At 42.7% G+C, this 14,526-nt stretch overlaps 2 protein-coding genes across 4 annotated transcripts in view; one reads left to right on the plus strand and one right to left on the minus strand.

Annotated features, from left to right (window-relative positions):
• Positions 1-8,576, minus strand: part of LOC139754726 (uncharacterized) — a 21,217-nt gene extending 12,641 nt beyond the window's left edge. Inside the window, exons 1-2 of one of the 3 annotated variants that reach the window (XM_071672426.1) lie at positions 8,117-8,576; positions 5,382-6,215 (exon numbers count right to left, since the gene is read on the minus strand). In XM_071672426.1, the coding sequence (XP_071528527.1) occupies positions 6,095-6,215; positions 8,117-8,472 (477 nt within the window). In that variant the 5' untranslated portion in view covers positions 8,473-8,576 and the 3' untranslated portion in view covers positions 5,382-6,094. Of the gene's footprint in view, positions 1-5,101; positions 5,290-5,381; positions 6,216-8,116 lie in introns of those variants that run through there. The other 2 variants (XM_071672423.1, XM_071672424.1) reach the window with 2 other exon arrangements.
• Positions 8,577-10,796: 2,220 nt separating this feature from the next.
• On the plus strand, positions 10,797-14,257 carry LOC139754481 (uncharacterized). Its single transcript, XM_071671747.1, has 4 exons — positions 10,797-11,678; positions 11,916-12,079; positions 12,840-13,285; positions 13,977-14,257. Exons 1-4 carry the CDS (start codon positions 10,952-10,954, stop codon positions 14,125-14,127), a joined length of 1,488 nt encoding a protein of 495 aa, XP_071527848.1. The 5' UTR covers positions 10,797-10,951; the 3' UTR covers positions 14,128-14,257.
• The last annotated feature ends 269 nt before the right edge of the window (positions 14,258-14,526 follow it).

Genomic DNA, 14,526 nt, shown 5'->3' on the forward strand with positions numbered 1-14,526 from the left:
TTCTTCAAGGCCCCCAGAATGTTCGCCCCCTCCCCCACCCTATGATCCACTTCCGCTTCCATGGTTCCATCCGCTGCCAGATCCACTCCCAGATATCTAAAACACTTCACTTCCTCCAGTTTTTCTCCATTCAAACTCACCTCCCAATTGACTTGACCCTCAACTCTACTGTACCTAATAACCTTGCTCTTATTCACATTTACTCTTAACTTTCTTCTTCCACACACTTTACCAAACTCAGTCACCAGCTTCTGCAGTTTCTCACATGAATCAGCCACCAGCGCTGTATCATCAGCGAACATCAACTGACTCACTTCCCAAGCTCTCTCATCCCCAACAGACTTCATACTTGCCCCTCTTTCCAAAACTCTTGCATTTACCTCCCTAACAACCCCATCCATAAACAAATTAAACAACCATGGAGACATCACACACCCCTGCCGCAAACCTACATTCACTGAGAACCAATCACTTTCCTCTCTTCCTACACGTACACATGCCTTACATCCTCGATAAAAACTTTTCACTGCTTCTAACAACTTGCCTCCCACACCATATATTTATATTTATCCTAATATATATATATATATATATTATATATATATATATATATATATATTTCGTCTGGAAGACATGGCGTTACTTCTCACGGTATAAAATAACAGAAAACAAGTACAAAAAACATACTATGGGTATTTACGATAAAGAATAATGATTAATATTTGGCAAACACACGCCAGAGGCACTTGAGATAAAGGAGATTAATGTCAATAATAATTTACCATCTTTATCACACACACACACACACACAGCCATCTAAGCCGGACATGAGTAAATATCTGGACCGGATATGAGTAAATACATCATCTGGGCCGGATATGAGTAAACACCATTTGCACCGGACATGAGTAAATAGCATCTGGGCCGGATATGAGTACACCATTTGCACCGGACATGAGTAACTAGCATCTGGGCCGGATATGAGTACACCATTTGCACCGGACGTGAGTAAATAGCATCTGGGCCGGATATGAGTACACCATTTGCACCGGACATGAGTAAATACATCATCTGGGCCGGATATGAGTAAACACCATTTGCACCGGACGTGAGTAAATAGCATCTGGGCCGGATATGAGTAAACACCACCAAGTGGACCAGATGAGTAAAACACATGGGTCACATTCACAAACCACACTCTTTTAAAAATGATTCAAAGCCGGATTGGGTGAGTCCAGCAGACCACGATAATGGTAATTAATATAAACCTATAATAACAGGCGAGTCTGCTATCGTAATTATTAAATTAATTGGATATACAGCGAAAAATACAGAATTCTATCTATCTATCTATCTATCTATCTATCTATATATATATATATATATATATATATATATATATATATATATATAGTTATATATATGGCCCAACCCACCCACATACACATGTATATACATACACGTCCACACACAGCACATATACATATCTATACATCTCACCGTATACATATATATACACACAGATATATACATATATACACATGTACATAATTCATACTGTCTGCCCTTATTCATTCCCGTCGCCACCTCGCCACACATGGAATGAAAACCCCCTCGCCCCGCATGTGCGCGAGGTAGCGCTAGGAAAAGACAACAAAGGCCACATTCGCTCACACTCAGTCTCTAGCTGTCATGTAATAATGCACCGAAACCACAGCTCCCTTACCACATCCAGGCACCGAAACCACAGCTCCCTTTCCACATCCAGGCCCCACAGAACTTTCCATGGTTTACCCCAGACGCTTCAAATGCCCTGGTTCAATCCATTTGGATATACTAGTTATATATATATATATATATTATATATATATATATATATATATATATATATATATATATATATATATATATAAATATAAGACACTACATAAATGCTCTATAAACATCAACAATGGATCAGGAAGGCGAATTATTAATACTCTATCTGTTGTTCATCTCCTTTCCTACAACACACAACACAAATAAACATTATCTTTAATAATGTTATCTTTAATAACATTATCTTTAATTGGGTCTTCGTTTTGGAATGGCTTTTGGGATCCTGTGTTCGAACTAGTGTTTTGAAACCCTTAGATTCATCCATTACTCGTACACAGACTTAATATAAACTCTTAAATAATAATATAACAAGTCATAACACTTAGAAAAATAATGTAACATGATGACAACCCTTAAATAATAATGTAACATAATCACAACACCAAAGAAATTGTAACAATTAAAGCACTTTGAAAGTAATGTAACAATCATAACTTAAAGAAAATAATGTAACAATCACAACTTAAAAAAATAATGTAACAATCACAACTTCAAAAAATAATGTAACAACCGCAACTTAAAAAAATAATGTAACATTATCACAACACTTAAAAAAAATAATGTAACAATCACTTCCAAAAAAAATAATGTAACATTATCACAACACTTCCAAAAAAAATAATGTAACATTATCACAACACTTAAAATAATGTAACAATCACTTCCAAAAAAAATAATGTAACATTATCACAACACTTCCAAAAAGAATAATGTAACATTATCACAACACTTCAAAAAAATAATGTAACATTATCACAACACTTCAAAAAAATAATGTAACATTATCACAACACTTCAAAAAATAATGAACATTACATAACACTTAAAAAAATAAGTAACATATCACAACACTTCAAAAAAATAATGTAACATTATCACAACACTTCAAAAAAAATAATGTAACATTATCACAACACTTCAAAAAAAATGTAACATTATCACAACACTTCAAAAAAAATGTAACATTATCACAACACTTCCAAAAAAATAATGTAACATTATCATAACACTTAAAAAAATAATGTAACATTATCACAACACTTCAAAAAAATAATGTAACATTATCACAACACTTCCAAAAAAAATAATGTAACATTATCACAACACTTCAAAAAAATAATGTAACATTATCACAACACTTAAAAAATAATGTAACATTATCACAACACTTCAAAAAAATAATGTAACATTATCACAACACTTCAAAAAAATAATGTAACATTATCACAACACTTCAAAAAAATAATGTAACATTATCATAACACTTAAAAAAAATGACATTATCACAACACTTCAAAAATAATGTAACATTATACAACACTTCAAAAAAATAATGTAACATTATCATAAACTTAAAAAAATAATGTAACATTATCACAACACTTAAAAAAATAATGTAACAATCACTTCCAAAAAAAATAATGTAACATTATCACAACACTTCCAAAAAAATAATGTAACATTATCACAACACTTCAAAAAAATAATGTAACATTATCACAACACTTCAAAAAATAATGTACATATCATAACACTTAAAAAAATGGTAACATTATCACAACACTTCAAAAAAAATGTAACATTATCACAACACTTCCAAAAAATAATGTAACATTATCACAACACTTAAAAAAAATAATGTAACATTATCACAACACTTCAAAAAAATAATGTAACATTATCATAACACTTAAAAAAATAATGTAACATTATCACAACACTAAAAAAAATAATGTAACATTATCACAACACTTCAAAAAAATAATGTAACATTATCACTTCAAAAAAATAATGTAACATTATCACAACACTTCAAAAAAATAATGTAACATTATCATAACACTTAAAAAAATAATGTAACAATCACTTCCAAAAAAATATGTAACATTATCACAACACTTCAAAAAAATAATGTAACATTATCACAACACTTCAAAAAAATAATGTAACATTATCACAACACTTCAAAAAAATAATGTAACATTATCATAACACTTAAAAAAATAATGTAACAATCACTTCCAAAAAAATGTAACATTATCACAACACTCAAAAAAATAATGTAACATTATCACAACACTTCAAAAAAATAATGTAACAACCCCAACACTTTAAAAAAAAATTTACATCACTTTTTATAAAAAAAATAATGTAACCTAACCCACCATTGTAAATGGCTGTGCCAACCCATATTAACCCTAAATGTATTTCATAAAAAGCCAAACAGAATTTACTAAAAAAAACAATAAAAAACAAACAGGATTTACTAAAAATAAACAATAAAAAACCAATAAGTAAATTATTCATTGCAATGTCTTCCCTATTACGTATATTTCAAAGTAACTAGTTACCTTCCTCGACCCTAATTACTTCCCTATTACGTATACTACAAAGTAACTAGTTACCTTCCTCGACCCCAATTACTTCTTTATCACGTATATTACAAAGTAACTAGTTACCTTCCTCGACCCCAATTACTTCCCTATAACGTATATTACAAAGTAACTAGTTACCCTCCTCGACCCCAATTACTTCCCTATAACGTATATTACAAAGTAACTAGTTACCCTCCTCGACCCCAATTCATTTTTGAACTTAGCGTCAATAGAAGAAACGTGTTCCGAATCGACTCAATTAAGACATGGAAGGGAAAAAATAAATAAATAAATAACTAAATAAGATTGTCAATAAATTGAAAAATAAAAATAAAAATAAAGGTTAAGAAAAACATTTATTTTCACGACGGCAACAACTTATTATTTATTCATTTATTTTGGATAATCAATAATCAAGCAAGTCGATAAATCCAAAAAAAAAATAGAGAGAGAGAGAGAGAGAGAGAGAGAGAGAGAGAGAGTCTACGAAAAAAATAAAAATAAAAAATTAATGACTTTATTATAAACGCCTTCGTTTTTTCAATATAATTTTTTTGGGTCAATTTAGCCCATAGTGGCTTGTGTCAGAGTCTCTAAAAAAAAAATTGACCTAATTTGACCTAATTTGAGGGCTAATTAGCCGCTTGACCTAATTTAACCTCATTTGATGGCTAATTCGCCCCTAATGACAGCCAAAGTCTGGAGCAATTAAAGCTTAAGTGTTTAAATACAATAATGGGTAATAATACTCCTAAGACACCTTTCCCTAAAGTGAGGTAAGACGTATGTAATTACTAATTACAAGAATAATAATTACCGGGGTTTTAATTACATGAGGCGCAGCTTACCTTGTGAGTAAACAAGCAATTCTGATATTTGGGTAGTTCACTGCGTTTCCTTCATGTCTCTCACTAGCTCAAGGACAACAGCATTTCAAAAGCTATTCATGAAGCCATTGGCCATTTTCAGTGTGCATTACGTGGACTCTAATACACGTTCATAGCACTCACTATTAAAAGTCATATAGAGTAGACGGAACGCACGACCTACCTCGTCCACAAATAGTGTTCAACTGACTGTTTCTCAGGCTCGCCACCAGGTGGCTGGCCCGGCGTGAAGGTGTGCGTTCATTAACGCGGGGAAATTATATCAAAATTTCTCTATATATAAACAGAATTAAAAATCGGTGGTAACGAAAAGGGAAAATAATATATTTGAAATATAAAAAAAATATTGGTTGAAGGAGTAAGTGCCGTTTGGTAAGAAAAAAAGATAAGAAATGAGTCAGCTTAGAAAGTGACAGACGATGGCAGACATGTATAAACAAAGAGAAAGAAATTCAATTTCCTTTACACCGATTAAGTTTCTCTAGGCTTTGGAACATTCATGTGAATCTACTAAAAGTTACTTTTATACATACAAATTTTTATTCGTTTCTGAAAATACATTTTGATAAGAAATAAAGAATGAATACATCATGAATTAAAAAAAAAAATCACATTAATCAGTAGAATAAAATGAATTCGGCCACCGCCATGATGAACCCGCGGGCCAGATACGTTAGCTCGTCGTCCTCGCCCTCAGGCAGCCTCTGGGCCTCGTGATTCAACACCTTCTGCATCGCCTCCTTCGACCTGCTCACGTCCAGCTCCAGGGGCGGCCTCAGGGGCGGGCGTCCGCAGGGCGACGCCCCTGCGGACGCCCGCCCGCCGATCACGATGGTGGAAGTCGAAATTTCGTTCTCCACTTTGTTGTTGTGGATGATGTCGTGGGCGTTGATGTTGTTATTGTTGTTATTGTCATTATTATTGTTGTTGTTATTGTTGTTGTTGTTGTTGATGCTAAAGGCCCCATCGGCAAGGAGCTGCACCAGCAGGAGCGTGAAGGTGAGGAAGGGTAAGATATCCAAGCCACTGTTGTTGTCCTGTGGCGCCAGCGGCGCACATGCAGGGCTTGCCATTCCTGACGAAGTAGATGACGAAGGAGAACTATATACACACACACACACACACACACACACACACACACACACAACACATCTAGGTTGCCTGGGGTACCATATTATATATCAATAAGACACTACAATTACTTATCCAACAATCTACTTACAGTCTTCACTTACAAACTACACCATAGACTGTAAATATGAATTTTTACAACGTACATCCCATCCCATAGCGAAATCTATTAAGAAATTAACAAATTCATCTTTGAAACAATTTAATTTTTTCTATAGATTTTCAAATTCAACGGACAGGGTAGTACAATGTATTTGCATCCTTGTAAAATAATGATTCACAAAATACATCAAATGTCATCTATTATGTAACTGGAAGATACAAAATACAGCTTAAAATACTTTAAAAGTATGAGGAAAGTGTTACCATTACTCTAGTGTATATAAAGTAACTGTAAGATACAAAATACAGCTTAAAATACTATTAAAAGTATGAGGAAAGTGTTACCATTACTCTAGTGTATATAAAGTAACTGTAAGATACAAAATACAGCTTAAAATACTTTTAAAAGTATGAGGAAAGTGTTACCATTACTCTAGTGTATATAATAAAGTAACTGTACTCTATATAAAGTAACTGTAAGATACAAAATACAGCTTAAAATACTATTAAAAGTATGAGGAATATTTTTTTTTTCAGTATCTTGGGGCAAGTGTGAGCGTGTGCTTGGGTGAGCAGTGAGGGTAGAGACTGTGGCACCTCGCTACCTGAAGGTGCAAGGAGGAAACCATCATGGCGGCTACGGGCCAGCACGGTGGCGCCAGCGTCCGTGGCCACACGCGCCATCCCGCGGCAGAGCGCCGCGGCCCCGCACCCTGCGGCCGATCGCCCCACCTCCCGCACTGCGTCTCCCCCTCGCCCCCCCTGCGGCGACGCCTCGACGCTCCGCGCGTAGAGCTGCGCTGCGGCGGAGGCTGCGGCGCCCCCGGCGCCTTCCCCGCACTCGCTGCGGCGCCGCCTGTAATTGCCGCAAGCGAAGGGCGCGTCACACACACCACCAATGTAAACCCCCGGATTATATTCGTTACGGAATATTGATACAAATGTGAATATTGTATTCTTGAATATCCATTTAGTCGCCTATCGAATATTACAGAGTCGGGAATATTCATCAATTAAAGAATGATAATTCACATTTATGCGACTTTAGCGCTAGCCTAGCGGCGCAAGCGACTTTAACGCAAGCCTAGCGGGCAGCGACTTTTAGCGGTAGCCTAGCGGCGCAAGCGACTTTAACGCTAGCCTAGTGGCGCAAGCGACTTTAACGCTAGCCTAGCGGGCACGCGACTTTAACGCTAGGCTAGCGGACAAGCGACTTTAACGCTAGCCTAGCGGCGCAAGCGACTTTAACGCTAGCCTAGCGGCGCAAGCGACTTTAACGCTAGCCTAGCGGGCACGCGACTTTAACGCTAGCCTAGCGGCGCAAGCGACTTTTAACGCTAGCCTAGCGGCGCAAGCGACTTTAACGCTAGCCTAGTGGCGCAAGCGACTTTAACGCTAGCCTAGCGGGCAAGCGACCTTTTAGCGCTAGCCTAGCGGACAAGCGACTTTAACGTTAGCCTAGCGGGCACGCGACTTTAACGCTAGGCTAGCGGACAAGCGACTTTAACGCTAGCCTAGCGGCGCAAGCGACTTTAACGCTAGCCTAGCGGCGCAAGCGACTTTAGCGCTAGCCTAGCGGCAAGCGACTTTAACGCTAGCCTAGCGAGCAAGCGACTTTAACGCTAGCCTAGCGGGCAAGCGACTTTAACGCTAGCCTAGCAGGCAAGCGACTTTTAAGCGCTAGCCTAGCGCCCTCCTCCTCTACCTGTGACCTTACGACCTGGACTCAAAGTGGTGCCTGACCTGCGTCGACCTGGGATGGGCGGGATGATGACAGTAATGCTGTTGGAGGAGTCCGAGTTGGAGGAGATGGCTTCGGTGTTCAGCTGAACACTGTTCTGCGAGTTGTCGTTGTTGTTGTTATTGTTGTTGTTGACGTTGTTCACGGCGTTCACGACCCCGTTGAAGGTGAGGAGGAGGAAGGTGAGGAAGTTGAAGGTGTTGAAGCCCAAAGCGCCCACTCCGCCTCCTGCACAGGAGCGTCGCTGGCGGAAACTGGGGAGGTCGTCTGCTCGAGCGAACACCTCCTCAGGTTCGGATGGCGGCGGGAGAAATTGAGCGACGCTGTCGTCCAGTCTTTTCTCCAATTCCCTCGTCATATCGGCAGACCAGTGAATGGCAGGAGAGGAAGATAAACAAGATAGAGGAAAAGAGAGTAATAGAAGAGGAAGAACATAGTTGAAATAGGTGAGAGTGTCTTACCTCCGGGAGGGGAGAGTGGGAGGTGCTGCCATCTACACGTCTCTTTTATACACTACGGGTGTTTACCCACCTCATAATCCCGTTACCATATTAACAATGGGATTTATTCTTTTTTTTTCTTCTTGACCTATCGAGAGGTGGAATTGGTGGACCTTAACCATATACAGAGGGCTTAAGGCAGTGAAATAAGTTGTTGAATTCATGTACATTCTTCTTGGGTGAAGGGAGGGTGAATGTAAAGATGTCTATACATGATTATTTCGTTGTGTTTAAAAGGGTCGTATACCTTCGTGCTTCTAAAGTGAACTCGCCTTTACTCTCAGCTACTCTGTGATCTATCTATCTATCTATCAGTGATGCCTGAGGGCAGAAAAAAAAAAAACGGAAGAAGACAGCTACCTGGGTCAAGGAGGGGAGTGTGGAACGCGAGAGCCACAGAAGTGATGGGCTCAATTGACAGCAGTCGGCGGCCTCTTCCCCAACCTCCATCAATAACGTTTTCCCTCACCTTCTCCAGCAACCTCACACCCCACACACTATAGCTATCTCCCAGCTCAAGGGTGTGTGTGTGGCGTTACTGCATCTGGCAGTGGGAGGAGATGGATATTTTTTCCTTCGCCTGGGTTGGCTATGATCGCCCCAGGTGTGGAGGAAGGAGAAACAAACCAAAATAAAGGATAAGGAGAATTTGGTTGGCTGGTTGGTTGCTTGCAATGATTCTGTCAAAGATGGAGGAGGGAAATATTTCTAAGGTAAACACGACTCTTAGTTTACCCATTTATCATAAGGTCAGCCACTTTTAACAGTGATGTGAGAGTACAATAAAACACACACACACACACACACACACCTGAAGCTTTGTATTTTACTGGTATTATATCGCTGGTGACTGAGTTTGGTAAAGTGTGTGAAAGAAGAAAGTTAAGAGTAAATGTGAATAAGATCAAGGTTATTATGTACAGTAGGGTTGAGGGTCAAGTCAATTGGGAGGTAAGTTTGAATGGAGAAAAACTGGAGGAAGTAAAGTGTTTTAGATATCTGGGAGTGGATCTGGCAGCGGATGGAACCATGGAAGCGGAAGTGGATCATAGGGTGGGGAGGGGGCGAAAATCCTGGGAGCCTTGAAGAATGTGTGGAAGTCAGAACATTATCTCGGAAAGCAAAAATGGGTATGTTTGAAGGAATAGTGGTTCCAACAATGTTGTATGGTTGCGAGGCGTGGGCTATGGATAGAGTTGTGCGCAGGAGGATGGATGTGCTGGAAATGAGATGTTTGAGGACAATGTGTGGTGTGAGGTGGTTTGATCGAGTAAGTAACGTAAGGGTAAGAGAGATGTGTGGAAATAAAAAGAGCGTGGTTGAGAGAGCAGAAGAGGGTGTTTTGAAATGGTTTGGGCACATGGAGAGAATGAGTGAGGAAAGATTGACCAAGAGGATATATGTGTCGGAGGTGGAGGGAACGAGGAGAAGAGGGAGACCAAATTGGAGGTGGAAAGATGGAGTGAAAAAGATTTTGTGTGATCGGGGCCTGAACATGCAGGAGGGTGAAAGGAGGGCAAGGAATAGAGTGAATTGGACCGATGTGGTATACAGGGGTTGACGTGCTGTCAGTGGATTGAATCAAGGCATGTGAAGCGTCTGGGTAAACCATGGAAAAGCTGTGTAGGTATGTATATTTGCGTGTGTGGACGTTGTGGTATGTACATGTGTATGGGGGGGGGGGGTTGGTTGGCCATTTCTTTCGTCTGTTTCCTTGCGCTACCTCGCAAACGCGGGAGACAGCGACAAAGTATAAAAAAAAAAAAAAAAAAATATATATATACATCAGGCGAGGGTAGTATAGTGGTGAGTTTATATATATAACTTCCAAGACGTATATTCTTACACAGTTTAGTATTTTCATGACGACATTAACGAGAGATCGTTATGAACTGTGGTTATAGGAAAGGGGAGTCGTGTACACAAAGGGATGGAGGAGGGAGGAGGAGAAGCGGAAGAAATTTACAGCATTTCTGTCATTATAGAAAATGGACTTTTATAGTTTTCTTTTCACCCAGGGGTGCTATTATGAGCGAGTTCCCCCGCCCCCTTTTTTTTACCAATATGGCGAGAAAGGATAGAAAATTGGAGTCGTTAGGGGACTACGAGTTCGCCCAAGACCATTGGGACTGAGTGGTTAGTTTGCGAGGCTCTCATAGCGGTCCAGCTCAGCCCAGCCTCCCTCCCTCCTCACCCAGCGCTGGGCTGCTCCCGCGCCACTCCACCGCTCGTGTCACTCACCTCCCACACACACACAACGCCTCCCTCACTCCCTCACTCCCTCACACCCACGGGCGCTGCTCCTCAGTCCCACCGTCACCCGGGTCAGCGCTACACATGACGCAACGGGTCGTCAAGATGCCCCGTCCTGCGTCAGAAGCCTTCTTGCTCTTCCTCCCCGCCGTCGCTCTGGGTGATCTCCACCAGCCTAGACGCCCTTCGTCAGCGTCTCTTGATGTTGGCAGGTCTCTTGTGAGTCCCGAATTTCGCTTCGATCTCGCTCGGATGCCTCGAGGCCAACACCATGATCTGGAGGGGCCAGGAACTCCTGCTGGCGACCTAGGTTCACAGTTCCTCCCCCAGCAGGAGGAGTACCTGCGCACATCACGGGGAAACGGAGATTCCGTCGTGGATTTCCCACCTCTTGGTCTCCCTTCTGCAGGTTCGAGTCTCCAAGGGAGGGAGTGGGAAACCCCAGCCAAGTTGAGGAACAGACTCTGGGTCGAACCCCAAATTAGACGTTCATCTTACGTAGGGCGTTTCGGAGGCCCCTGGCCTCCTGCAGGAGACGCCGCGGCTGGTTCACAGCCTTACAGACGACGAACCAGACGTCCCCCTCCACACCACATGCCACCACCACCACCAGGCCTCCACAACAGACGTCCGGGGGCACCAGGACCTCGAAGTAAGGGGGAGGGCCTTCTCTCGACGCAAGACCTCCCGCCCGAGGTACTACAGCTCCTGCCGGAGACCGTGGCGAAGGTGTACCAGCGCTACGCCCCAACGCCCACCACTACCACCACAGCCAAGCCGCCCGTAGTCTGGTTCCCAGACCTCAACAAAGGTGGGCAAACCACAGGACATCTTCTGTTCTTCACACACACGCACACACACACACACACACACACACACACATACACACTACACACACACACTACACACACACACACACACACTACACACAGGTTTATGACCTCCCCTTCCACGCCCTATACACCTCTTCTCCCCACGCCCTGCACGTTCACTTCTTCTCCCCCCTACACACACACGCCCCCTTAACGCTTCTACTGCGCCTCTTCAGAGTGTGCGAGCCCCGGCGGGAGCGGCGGTGGGGGGTTTAACGCCTTCACAGTCCTGGCCATGGTGGTGTCGTTAGTCAACCTGGTCTCCATCCTGGACACCAACGCAAACAACAACAACAACAACAACAACGACAACAACAACTTGAACAACGACAACATCCAGGTAACTCGTTACGACCCGTTACTTGGGTAACTCGTTACGGCCCGATGACGTTACGACCCGTCACGTGGGTGAACCATTACGACCCGTTACTTGGGTAACTCGTTACGGCCCGTTACTTGGGTAACTCGTTACGACCCGTTACTTGGGTAACTCGTTACCACCCGTTACTTGGGTAACTAGTTACCACCCGTTACTTGGGTAACTCGTTACTACCCGTTACTTGGGTAACTCGTTACACCCGTTACTTGGTAACTCGTTACGGCCGATACCGTTACGTCCGTACGTGTGAACCATTACGACCCGTACTTGGTAACTCGTTACGACCGTTACTGTAACTGTACGACCCGTTACTTGGGTAACTCGTTACCCGGTTTACTTGGTAACTCGTTATCCGGCCCGATGACGTTACGACCCGTCCGTGGTGAACCATTTACGACCCGTACTTGGGTAACTCGTTACGGCCCGTTACTTGGGTAACTCGTTACCACCCGTTACTTGGGTAACTCGGGAGTCAATAGCTGTACACCATTACAATGGAACTCTTTTTTTCCCCCCATCTGTACAGTGTTTCAGGGACTTAGGTTTATTTTTTCCCCCACTCACGTACTTTGAATTTGGACGACTTTTCTCACATTTCCTGCACCAGAGGGTGGGTGTCCCTTCTCCTCCCCATCTTCTGCAGGGCGCTTTGCAGCGCCCAGGAAGTCTGCCACGTCCACCCGTGGCAGACGGATAAAGATACGTGTCATATTTTCACCAGGTCGGGAATGAGAACAACAATAACAACAACTTGGACCTCCTGACGATGGTGTCCTTCGGGGGCCGTCGTCGTCGCCGGCGCCACTTCGATGTCGCTCACAACCACACAGCCGCGGGGAGACACGCCGCTCCCGCCCCGGACGAGGTGGCCGCGGGCGTGGGCGTGCTCTTCATGCGGGCGTGGTACCAGGCCACCCTACAGGAACCCACAAGACCACAAGGCGTGGTGGTGGTGGCCACAGCCCCCCATCATCCAGACCCCAGCGAGAAATCCCTTCGCTGGGAGATCTCGGGTCAGTTCGAGACCTCGTCCACATCGCCAGCAGGTGGTGGGTCGTCCTTGGGGTCGCTAGCGTCCCGGGAGTGCGTGATGAGGAGCTTGTGCGAGGCCAACCACGCCAGCGCCTGGCTAGGTCCTCTCGCCAGGGACGTTGCCGAAGTGTTGAGGTCAGTGGCGCTTGTAACATCGAAGTGCCTCTGTGTGACAACGAAGAATATAGTCTTTATATCCATTTACCCCACCGGATGTCCTGCCTGGGCTGCCATAATATATAATATATATATATATATAATATATATATATATATATATTATGATAATATATAATATATATATATATATATTCCTATGAGTCCACGGGGAAAATGAAACACGAAAAGTTCCCAAGTGCACTTTCGTGTAATAATCACATCATCATCATGTTTACCAAATGGCGTCCTAGCTTCGTCTCTTCGATGTATATCAAATGTTATATTTCTCTCTTGTGTCTCCCCTGATGATGTGATTATTACACGAAAGTGCACTTGGGAACTTTTCGTGTTTCATTTTCCCCTCGTGGACTCATAGGAATATCTTGATCACGCGCAAAATTGTGATCCTTTCCAATATATATATATACATACTCTCATATCCTTCTATATCAAGCTTTTCAGACTATTCCTTAAGGGCTGAATTTACCTCCTGAAGGGCGTGGTATAACCCTAACATGACCTGTAATTGCTCTATAGGTTAACTACTCATATACTCACCAGATGACGCTGGTCATCATTATTCACGTCTTGAGGAAATGAGTCTAAATGTGACTGTTCTCAGTTCGATATTCAACTGTGATTATTAATATCGTGTGTGCCTTCTTCAGCGTCTCCTTCGTGGACCTCCTCCTCCACCCGGAGTCGGGGTCGTGGAAGTCGTCGCTGCTACGGGCGGCCGGGCGTGGGCGGAGTGGGTGGGACTGCCAAGCCATCTACGCGTGCGACCCAACACACAGTTTACACCCAACCACAGAATAAAACATACCGACTCCATACAGACGAGTTTCATTTCAGCTCACGATCCTTCAAAAGAGTCAAGATGGAGGGCGAGTTATATACCAAACAAGGACTTTCGCATTTCTTTACGACGCTTGCTTTGGTCTCGCCTTCAGCTCCTACCCTCTCTCTCCTCCCCAAGCAGGAGCTGTACTCTCTCTCTCTCTCTCCTACCCCAGCAGGAGCTGTACTCTCTCTCTCTCTCTCCTACCCCAGCGGAGCTGTACCTCTCTCCCTCTCTCTCTCTCTCCTACTTCTCCTACTCATCTCGTCTCAGTCTCTCTCCTCTCTCTCTCTCTTCTCTCCTACCCCAGCAGGAGCTGTACTCTCTCTCTCTCTCCTCCCCAGCAGGAGCTGTACTCTCTCTCTCTCTCTCCTCCC

The sequence above is a fragment of the Panulirus ornatus genome, chromosome 17 (assembly GCF_036320965.1).
Source record: "Panulirus ornatus isolate Po-2019 chromosome 17, ASM3632096v1, whole genome shotgun sequence".
Lineage (NCBI taxonomy): Eukaryota > Metazoa > Arthropoda > Malacostraca > Decapoda > Palinuridae > Panulirus > Panulirus ornatus.